We start from the raw sequence: 10,865 nt of genomic DNA, 5'->3' as shown, positions 1-10,865 counted from the left end.
GATTGAATACCTTAATATAATTAAATAAAAATTAAAAGTATTAAAAGTTAACTTATGATTAAGATTAATTGTATTTAAAAAAAAAAATTAAGATTAACGTAGGTCTCACCAATAAAAAAAATGTTGTCACAACGTCAGTTTTTCCGCTTCAAATGTCCAAGAACCTTGACAAAGTGTGACTCTAATAAACTTTAATATTACCCTTAACTCCGATATCACGCAAACTTGAAAAATTTGGTATTTTTTGAAAAATTTGGTATTGTAGGTGTGAAGTTAACGTCCATAAAATATATTACAATCGACGGAGGTAACAACATTTATTCAATCATAAGACATTATATTAGTTAGTTAAACATATGTTACTGGTTGATTTCATACCATTTGAAGTTCACCTAATGATCTAGACTCGGGAATGGACGAGAAATCTTGTGTATCATAAACCTGATTGCGCTTAATGTTCACAAATTTAGTTGCCTCACTATGCAAGGCAAAAGCATCCTCTCCATGAATTGCCTTGTCTCCCATTTGTAACGCATCACCATTAAGCCTAAGTGGTACTATAACCCTCACAATCAAGCAAATCAAACTCGTCATTAAAACGTTGTAGCAAATCACAAAAACTATGGCCTCAATTTGGATCACCATCTGTTTCAAACCCGCTTGAGTTGCGCCTTTATTTTGTAGGCCATAGGCAAGACCAATGTATTTTTCCCAATCAGGCACCATATAGAAGAGACGACATAGTTTAGGCACGGCAAAGAAGCCAGTGAGAATGCCACCAAGAGCACCAGCTATGGCGTGGGTGTGGAACACTGCCATGGGATCATCGATTTTCTTTAAGAAATTAACCTTGTTGTGGAGTACCATCATCGTGTACCATGGTATACTTCCTGATATGAAACCCATCAAGATTGCTGCCCACCCCTGCACAACTCCTATTCAACCATGACAAATGTTAATTGCAACTCGCCATTTAATGAATGTAATTATGTAACACTTTTTTTTTTCTTCCAATGATGTTATAAGATTGAAGGTGATCATAATAATCTTTCAACTACATAAATTTAAACAGCTAAAACCATGGTTAATCATCTCCAAATTCAAGATTAATGAAGTTCAACTTAAAGAATTGTTGTGACCGTGAATGTGCAAAAAATTGTGTACTATATTTGTATTGATTAGTGAAGATTGGGGACAAAGTATGTGACATTATGATTGTGTGTACCTGCGGCAGGTGTAATGCAAACAAGACCAGTGATCATGCCCTGTACGGCGCCAAACACAGTAGGCTTGCCAAAGTAGAAGGTATCAAGCATGACCCATACCGTGATGCTAGCAGCAGTACACACGTGTGTGTTAAGGATAGCAAGAGATGCAATGGTACTAGCCACAAATGGAGCTCCACCGTTGAATCCACTCCAACCCATCCAAAGCAGTCCTGCGCCTGCAAGCACCATTATCATGTTATTTGTTGCTGCTGGAAATGTTTCCCTGTCCTTGTCTGCTCGAGGACCCACCTATTGATCATACACCATCATCACATGCAAAAAGTCAGTCTTTAAAAATTAATCAATTTAAGTACTTGTTGATTTTGAAACTTTAAAATAACACACACAAGTCTATAAGCACCCATATTATCTTTTCTTTTTCATTTTTTTAAACGCCAATATTAGCAGTATTTTCTTCTTTTTACTAGGGTTTGGATCTGGGTGGACGAACTTCATAAACTTTTAGGTCAAATTAGTTGAAATTATGTAGATCAATATTAGTAAATAAGTGTCCTGCTATATATAACACTACTCGGTTTGAAATACGGGTCACTCAATCTTGATCCAACAACCCAAATTTAAATAATTTAGTTCTCGCTGAGATATTTATTTCATATTGTACTTTTATTGGGCAATAAGGTCTCAAATTAGATGACATTGAAAAAACAAGCAAATATATATGAAGATAATACACGCACCCAATAAGCAGCAGTAAAACCAGCAACACCAGCAGAGAGGTGAATAACATATCCCCCAGCAAAATCAATAACCCCACGTTTAGCCAACCAACCATCAGGACACCAAATACTAAAGGCAACAACAGTGTACGAGAATGTAACCCAAAGTGGCACAAACAACATCCATGCACGAATGTTCATTCTCCCAAGTAAAGCACCAGCTATCAAAATCAAAGTAAGACCAGCGAAAACACCTTGATAAAATACCATTGTAGCATTAGGAAAATTCCCCAAAAATGCTTTCCCCAACAAAAACTTTTCATCTAATGCTACATTTGGTTTCCCTAAGAAAAATACCATTTTCTCCCCAAATGACATTTGGTATGCCCATGAAACCCAACAAAGGAGAACGGATGCAAATGCATAGAAGGCCATGAAAGCTGAGTTTATAGCCCATGTTTTCTTCACTAGGCTTCCGTAAAGTATGACAAGCCCGGGAATGCTTTGAAGCCCAACCATTGTTGCTGCTGTTAATTGCCATGCGTTGTCCCCTTTGTTCATCCACTCTGGGCTTGCTTCATCAGGCAACAGGTTTGAAGGTAGCTCCATACTCAAATATGTTACCTTAATTGATTAAGTTTAAGAGAGATTCATGCACTATATAAATAAATATGTGATCGATTATGTTTTTACTTGGTAGAGGACATGCAATTTGTCGTTTCTATTTATTTATTTATTTATTGTATGGGTTCTAAAGGCCGGCTAATTCGTTGGCACTTGGCTGCAGCAACAGTTAAGTACGTTTTCCATCAAAAAAAGGTTAAGTACGAATTTGCTTCATTCATGATGCTCACAACTTCGGATTAATTTCTACCTAAAAACTTCAGTACTGCTTCCAAGTTTTTGGGTTCAGTAATATTTGTACTTCTTATACAGTTGGACTTGGTCTCACTTTTAGGTTCAATACGTGTTATTTCAACAACCATTTGGTCGATAACTTATGCGACAATCATAATTTACAAAGAAAAAATATTTATTTACACGAAAACTAAAACAATAGAGAGATAACTTAAAAAATAATGTGAGTACGAGAGATAAAGTTGTCAAAAAAAATTGTTATAAAGTGAATGTTGAAATATCATTTCTCTTGTAACTTATACCACTATCTATGATCAATAAATTCACATTTTTAAGAAATATGTTCAAGGTTCGATTCTTGCTTCTAACATTTCTCCCTTCCGTCTAACAATATACTAGCAATCACTAACGGCCTGTTTGAAATGCCAATGGAGGTCATGGTCCCCTTAAAATTGGGTCAAAATCCTCTCCATTTATGTCCTTCTCCATTTCTACCATTTAGAGAGATATAGACACACAAAATTTTGAAAAAAATAAAAAATAATTAATGATGATGGGACCCACTTAGTGGTTGGACCCACCATCTATTCTTTTGTGTCTATCTCTCTCCAAATTACAAAACTCAATTTATTTTAGTAAATGGAGAGGATCTTAACCCCTTAAAATTTTAATTGTGGAAGCTAATCTCCTAAATCGTGTGGGGTTCAAATGAGTAATATGCTCTTAGAATTTTAATATTATTGCATGTCAAATTCAAAATTAAATTTGAGACTTTAATTGATTAAGTTAGAAATGACATGTTTCATTTAAATAATTTTAGCTAATTTAAATTTTGTTTGTAAGACATTCTTTCAGATCCCGATCCCCTGACGTCAGAATCCTGAGTCCGTTGTTGCCCTTCGTCTCAAAATATGTGTCTTCTTTATTATTTTTTTGTCTCATATTATTTATCAATTTTATAATACAAATACAACATTTATTATTTTTTTCCACTAATTAACACACCTCTATTTATTGCATTTCAATCGTCTATAATTACCCTACTAACTATAATTATTAAGAGTGTTATATAGAAAATGACATATATTTTATCAGTGAAATCAACACTATAATCATTTCAGTAATATTCGTGTGAAACTCAAATTAGACATCTATCATGAGAGACAGAGGGAGTAACAAATGACATTTGTCTATAAATAGAAATTCATATTTTTCTATTAAAAAAAACTTCGTAGCACTTTTCGCTATTTTTTTTCTTGGTGAAGTGACCTAATGACTAAAGATTTGCATCTTAAGATGATTAAATGAATGTTTGAATTCGAACATCAATCCTTATAACTATTATACAATGTTCATATCAACTAAACTAGACTCACGAAGATTTTGTACCTTAGCTTTAGTCGCTAGATATAAGAGTTTGAAATAGGTTGCATTGATTCATTTCCGATTCATGAATATATACGACCAACTTCCTACGGTATTTTCTTTTTTTCTCTCCTATTCTCCTGAAAACGTAATGTGAGAGACTGAGAGTATAAATTACGTGAATGATGCATCATTGATGTTTTTTTTACCGAATGATGCATTGATGCTAACGCCTAACAGTACAGAGGTCGTGGCATATATGCCAAAATTTTATATAGGGTTTAAATCAAATTGGATTTATTTATTAATAAAATGCAGCATTAAGTGAATATATTTTAGAAATCACAATAATCAGTTAAAAAAATGGTTTAAAAACTGCATTGTTTGAGCCTGTTAATCAAACCAAATTTAGTTCTAACTTATTGTTTGTGCATTTTCGGTTCTACTAGGTAATTGTACTTGAGTCTCCGGAGCTTCACTGATTGTCATTGTAAAGTCACCGAAAAGCTAGCGTCTGCCGCCAGAGCTCCGTTGTACACCATCGTTGGCCACCACAGAAACATACTCTCGGCTGAATTCAGTGGTTGACAAAAAAAATAAAATTACCTACAAAACATTCAACAAAATATGTACAAAAAAAACTGTCAAAAAAATAAAATTAATGTACTTTTATAGATGAATTGCATGGATCCTTTTTTTTTTTTGGTACAGAAATATTGGATGGATCCTTATTTAAGGTTTTCAAACAAGTCTCTAAACTAAAAAAAAAGGTATAATTTAGATACGTGAACTATTATTATTCTTTGTAATTAGGTCATTCTATTACCTATTTCTTAACCGTTGAAAGGACTTAATTACAAAAAATATATTAGTTTAGAGATATGATTACAATCTTTTTAAGTTTTTCTTTTTTTTTGTGGGACCAAAAAAATTATAATTTAAAAGAGCAGAGGTAGAAAAAGTTATTTTTGAAAGTATTCGTTCAAACATTTTTGTATAATCAATTAATATCAGTATAGATTAGTCAAGTAAACAGCAATTTTAATTTCTGCATTACGAAATGATAAGAAATACTAATTCTCCTCCACTGAATTTCAATGTCGGAAAAAAAAAAAAATTTTCAATGTTCAACAATATATATTCTACGAATCTACGTGACGAAAAGGGTAGGATAGTTAAATATTCTACGTGATGAAAGGAGTAGGAATGTAGGATAGTTAAATTTCTAGGGTAGTGGTATTGTCGTTTTGGATGTTGAGAAATAGTGTAATTTTCACGAGTTTGAATTTGTCTCCTCTATATTTAGAGTCAATTTATGATAGATCTAGACATAAGAGGAAGATTAGCAAGAGTTATCGGTGAAACTTTTTTTTTTTTTTTTTAGATAGACGAGATGACAAAACTATCATAAATTCACACACATAAAATTGAGGTACTAGGGTTCGAAATCAGATCATGACGTCTGACCTAACAATTTCGACATATTTACCAGTTAAGCTAGGACTTATCGGTGAAGTTCGTTTTGTTTATCTCTTTTCTGAAGTTAGTTTGTTTATCTCCTTTATAAATGAACATTAAATGAAGAATTTAATGAAGAAAATTTGGATTCAGTTTTCATAAGGGAGAGACGGTGAATTGTCAATACCTACTAAGTTTCATGAGATGAGAAATTCTAACAACACACATTCTAACACACATTTTTCAATATATTTTCTTTGATTGGTTAAAATTCACATGAGTCCCACCAAATTATGTGGGTCCCATACAAATTTGGTGGGTCTCATTTGAAGAATGCTAACGCACATATTTGTTGCTATGATGTTGGGGTGAAAGAGTTAAAAAATGAAGTGATAATATTGATCTTAAGTTCGATTTCCACCTCCAATAAAATTCTAATAAATTAACAATATTATTTTTGAGACATCTAACAAATTAACATACTTTGCTTAAAGAAATTGTTTATTGAAAAAAGGGTTAATAGTGTTTTTGGCCTCTATAATATAGTGCACTTTTGGTTTTAGCCTCTGTAAATTTTTTTTTGATTCCACCCTTGAAAAATGAAGATTCTTCGGGATTGACCCCTCACCCCAATGTGTCAACAGAATCTCCTACATCGCAGTGACGTGTCAATTTTTTTTCTTCATGCCACGCGGTAAATGAACGCCACGTGGCATTTGTGATTTTTTAAAACAAAAAAAAACTTAAAAAATTAATAAAAATACTGAAATTTTTTTAAAAAAATGGGAAAATTAATAATGATTAAAAAAATCTGGTAAAATAAAAAATAACGAAAAAAATCTAAAAAAATTATAAAAACGTCACGTCATTTATAATTTTAAAAAAAATTAATTTAAAAAAATGTGAAATTTAAAAACGAAAAAAAATCTTAAAAAATTAAAACAAAACCTGGAAATTTTTGAAAAAATTTGAAAAATCTAGAAAAATTAATAAAAATAAAAAATGATTAAAAAAATCTGGTAAAAAGAAAAATAATGAAAAAATTCTGGAAAAAATTCATATTTTTATTTTCAAAAGTAAGAAGTTTTAGTTAAATCTTTTCCATAATTTTTTTCGAAAATTTAGTTTTTTTAAATATGATATTCTGGAAAAAAAATCGAAAATTCCAATATATATTAATCTTTTCCACAATTTTTTTAAATATTTCCAGATTTTTTTTAAAATTTTTCAGTACTTTTATTAGTTTTTTTCGTTTTTTAATTTTTTTTTAAAAAAAATCACAAATGCCACGTGACGTTCATTTACACGCGTGGTATGAAAAAAAATAAAAAAAATAAAAATTTGACACGTCATTGCCACGTAGAAGATTCTGCTGACACATTGGGGTGAGGGGTCAATTCTGAAGAATTTTCATTTTTCAAGGGTGAAATACAAATACAATTTTTTTTTTTACAGAGGATAAAATCAAAAGTACACTATATTACAGGGGCAAAAACACTATTAACCCTTGAAAAAATTGATATTGCATAAAGTTTAAACCAAGTTTTTAAAGGAACTACTTTTCATCCCCTAAACTTTTGTACATAGAGGAAAAGCGGTGGTGATCAATCTTATATAAGAAATATTACATAATGAAACTATATAGGCATATGTCAGGCTTACAAAAATATATATTTAATATGTTAAAAAGGTTAGTGAGGTACAAGAGATTTTCGTTAAAACAGGGAAAGAACAAAGATATTTTTGGAAAAAAAAATCTAGAAGAGAGAATATTGTGGCCACGTGAGTCTTTCTTGAGTGTTTTAATTTCAACCATATGTTTTAATATGATATTGAAACTAATTCTCATTTTAATATTAGAGATTCATTTTTCAAGAGATATGTAATGTGTTGTTGACACACATATATAATAATATTCTAGTTATATTTAATTTTTCTTAATAAATTCAAAGGTACATAATAAAAATTACATGAATTTCAAACCTACAACGTACGTAATGAAGCACGTCCTTACCTTTTTTTCGTACATTGGTTTGGTCAAAGCAACAACCCGTCCAATATGCATATATATTTAAGAAAATGACATCATACATAGCTCTCTCCTAGAATTACTATATATATATATATATATAACTACTTAGTTCCCTAAAGATATATCTATCATTTTTATAGTTTTTACCTTGCTTAAAATATTTTATAAAAAGAATATATTTTATTATTATATTAGTCACCATGAGCGACTGCCTGAGGGAAGAGCAGATTGGTGAGTTTCTGGAAGCCTTTTCTCTTCTTGATAAAGATAGAGATGGTAATTAATTCCTACATTTATATTATAACCCTTCTTTCTTTGTGTAATTTGCAAGCTTAACTTTTTTTCTTAATTAATTTGATTATATTATATTATATTTTAAAGGTTGCATAACCATTGAAGAATTAGGCACTGCAATCAGATCATTAGATGAAAATCCTACGTTGGAGGTGTTGCAAATTATGATGAATGAAGTTGATACAGACAGAAATGGAACCATAGAATTCCGGGAATTCTTGAATCTCATGGCAAGGAAACTGAAGGTGAGTGAAAATTCAATTTGACTATCTCATGTCAATTTAAATCCTCCATACTGCATTTATTTTAAAAGGTTGAGAAGTTCAAATCTAGGGGCGGATCCGACTACCATGAATTATTTAGTTTGCACCTTAAACTCAAAAATTTGCATTTAGACCTCGAATATTTCTTTATGATGATCTTATAAACATTTATGCCTTGCTTTACTTTTATGACCTTACACTTTTCTAGTTTTCTTATTTTCCTTTTAAACAAACTCTTATTATTCTGAAGACCAAAATACATAAGTAATTGGGGAGTGAACTCAAGACATATATATGAGTTGAATGTAGGGAATTTACGACTAAACGAGGAGTGTTATTTGAACAATCAATTTAGTTCACAACTTATATGATAATTATAATTTACAAATAAAAGATAGGTATTTGCACAGAAATTAAAACAATAGAGAGATAAAGTAAAAAATAATGTGAGTATGATAGAGAAGTTGTCACAAAAATTGTCACCAAATAGATGTTTAAATATCATTTCTCCATAATTATTATTCGCAAAAATAGTATATATTATTAAATAACTTTTTTTTTCCTCTTATTCTCTTCTTTTATTCATTTCTTCTCTTTTTCTTTCATCTCATGGCACTATGACTATAATTATGTACTTCCTATCATTGATGATCTTAAATTCGAAGTGGCAAATTCTAAGATTTACATTATAAAAATAAAATTAGTGGAAGACACAAGAAAAAAATATGCGCTAATTTTAAATATTTAGTTATTTAATAGGATAAAAAAATGAAACCGTAATTTAATTATAGATTACTTTAAAAAAGTTGAACCTCTGATCTTGAGTCATCTTATACAAATTCACAAAGATTAATTTAATCAGCTTATTTTGATCTTTTTATATGCTAAAACGGCATTTTATTTTGGATGAGGAGACAAGATTTTTTTGTTTTAAGCGAAATATGGGATGCAGAGGGGTCTCCAGCTGCAGTATCCTAAACATATATTAAACGAAAGAAAAAAGTACAAAAAAGAGGAGGGACAAAACCAAAATCCTCCATAAGAGAAAAAAGAACCAAAATAAAAAGAAAGCAAAGAAGCAAACTAGCGAGGTGAATGGCGGGAAGCACCTACCATTTCTTTTTCCATGATATTTAGAAAAGTAGATAAATATCAGGTGGATACGTGAAAGCTATTCATTCTTTTCCATCACTTAGACATAAATGAAAAAAAAAACTGTGAATTTTCATCTCGTACGACTCTTTTAAAGTGATTGTTTTTTATATATCGCAATGACTTATTCCATTTTCGATAATCGAAAAGAGTAGTTTACAAGAGATTTTTCCAATGCGAAGAAATTATTATCTTGTTCAATGTTGTCCAAAGTTCTATCTTTTTTCGGAGATTGAGATGAAATTTGATGCATTTTATTAATTGTGAATTTGTATGTACGAAAAAGGAAAGTGAAGCGGAAGAGGAATTTAAGGAAGCTTTCAGGGTGTTCGACAAAGATAAAGATGGTTACATATCACCCAGTGAGGTATAATTAATTCAACATATATAATTTGTTTTGTTGTACCGTAATGAACTATATAATTGATATTACGTGTGAGCCCAGTTGAGGTCAGTATTGAGTACCATCGGAGAAAAGGTGACAGACGAAGAACTGGAGCAGATGATCAAAACGGCTGATCTGGATGGTGACGGCCTCGTTGATTATCAAGAGTTCGTCAGGATGATGTTGACTGTTTAATCACTAAAATGAAGCTCTCATTTTTTTAAATATTTTTCAACACATATCTTTTATTGACTCTCAGTATCTCACACTCTAGAAATAGTGAAATCCATATGAATTTCGGTTAAGAGAATGCATTCTAGTGCGAAAGAGAGTTTTTTTTAATTTTATTTTGAGGGAAGTGATAGGGAGTTAAAAAGAGTGACATGTCTTTGGCACTCCTTTTGGATTTATTACCTATGAGTTTAATTAGTTTGCATAAATAATATGGTTAAATATTCATAATTTTGTTTTTAATCTCTATAAAAAATAAGTTGCATTTTTTAGTTTCTTGTAAAAAAATTCAGCCAACATATTTTTAGTTCCTGTAAAAATTTACATCAATATTTTTTGTCTTTACAAAAAATTCGCTAGCATTTTTGGTCCTTAAAAATGCCAAAGAAAAATGTTACAGGAGTAAAAAATGGGATTATATTTTGTAGGGATTTAAAACGAAATTCTTGATACTTATAAATGCCAAAAATATATTTAACTTTAAATAATATTTAAGGTGGTAGATTAATCCTTAAAAAAAATGGTAGATTAGTGGTAAGAGTTTAATCTTATAATCTTAAGATACGTTTAAGTTTTAAATGATCATACAATTGTTATCAATGACACAAAAATTCCCCAATCAGATTTTGCACAGAATTCAAACAAACAATTTGTAGGTTTAACATTGGGTTTATTTTGAGACACATTTTGGATGGATTCAATAAATCCAAGTATGCGACAAGGAAAGTAAACAATTCAAAACTCGCATGTTTGTTATGCATCTCCGCCCTCTTTCATTTTTCATGAGTTTATTATATAAGGTGGTGGACCATCGGTTCAAATCATCTTTATAAACAGAACTACTAAAATATAATCAATTTCTAGAGAATATATTTGTATATA

At 30.6% G+C, this 10,865-nt stretch overlaps 2 protein-coding genes across 3 annotated transcripts; one reads left to right on the top strand and one right to left on the bottom strand.

The window, feature by feature from the left end:
- Window positions 1–327: 327 nt before the first annotated feature.
- On the bottom strand, window positions 328–2,676 carry LOC11423183 (ammonium transporter 2 member 4-like). Its single transcript, XM_003626399.3, has 3 exons — window positions 1,967–2,676; window positions 1,226–1,517; window positions 328–935 (listed from the first exon to the last, which is right to left on the bottom strand). The coding sequence occupies exons 1-3, from the start codon at window positions 2,552–2,554 to the stop codon at window positions 373–375; spliced, it is 1,443 nt and encodes a 480-aa protein (XP_003626447.1). The 5' UTR covers window positions 2,555–2,676; the 3' UTR covers window positions 328–372.
- Window positions 2,677–7,777: 5,101 nt separating this feature from the next.
- LOC11425680 (calmodulin) lies at window positions 7,778–10,162 on the top strand. Of its 2 annotated transcripts, none has more exons than XM_039827340.1 (4): window positions 7,778–7,889; window positions 8,040–8,197; window positions 9,654–9,734; window positions 9,813–10,162. In XM_039827340.1, the coding sequence occupies exons 1-4, from the start codon at window positions 7,859–7,861 to the stop codon at window positions 9,945–9,947; spliced, it is 405 nt and encodes a 134-aa protein (XP_039683274.1). In that variant the 5' UTR covers window positions 7,778–7,858; the 3' UTR covers window positions 9,948–10,162. The 2 variants fall into 2 exon arrangements, with proteins under 2 accessions (XP_039683274.1, XP_003626446.1); XM_003626398.3 differs by having other exon boundaries at window positions 7,779–7,934.
- The last annotated feature ends 703 nt before the right edge of the window (window positions 10,163–10,865 follow it).

Source organism: Medicago truncatula, chromosome 7 (genome assembly GCF_003473485.1).
Source record: "Medicago truncatula cultivar Jemalong A17 chromosome 7, MtrunA17r5.0-ANR, whole genome shotgun sequence".
In the NCBI taxonomy this organism is placed as follows: domain Eukaryota; kingdom Viridiplantae; phylum Streptophyta; class Magnoliopsida; order Fabales; family Fabaceae; genus Medicago; species Medicago truncatula.
This window is presented reverse-complemented; position numbering and strand designations above follow the sequence as displayed.

Bases quoted from the DNA above. Each gene is read 5' to 3' on its own strand.
- LOC11423183 (XM_003626399.3), bottom strand. From the start codon at position 2,554: ATGGAGCTACCTTCAAACCTGTTGCCTGATGAAGCAAGCCCAGAGTGG. The intron at 1,518-1,966 runs GTGCGTGTATTA...TATGATCAATAG, and splicing joins GTTTTACTGCTGCTTATTGG to GTGGGTCCTCGAGCAGACAA. The intron at 936-1,225 runs GTACACACAATC...ATGGTTGAATAG, and splicing joins TTGCATTACACCTGCCGCAG to GAGTTGTGCAGGGGTGGGCA.
- LOC11425680 (XM_003626398.3), top strand. From the start codon at position 7,859: ATGAGCGACTGCCTGAGGGAAGAGCAGATTGGTGAGTTTCTGGAAGCC. The intron at 7,935-8,039 runs GTAATTAATTCC...TATATTTTAAAG, and splicing joins TCTTGATAAAGATAGAGATG to GTTGCATAACCATTGAAGAA. The intron at 8,198-9,653 runs GTGAGTGAAAAT...TGTACGAAAAAG, and splicing joins TCATGGCAAGGAAACTGAAG to GAAAGTGAAGCGGAAGAGGA.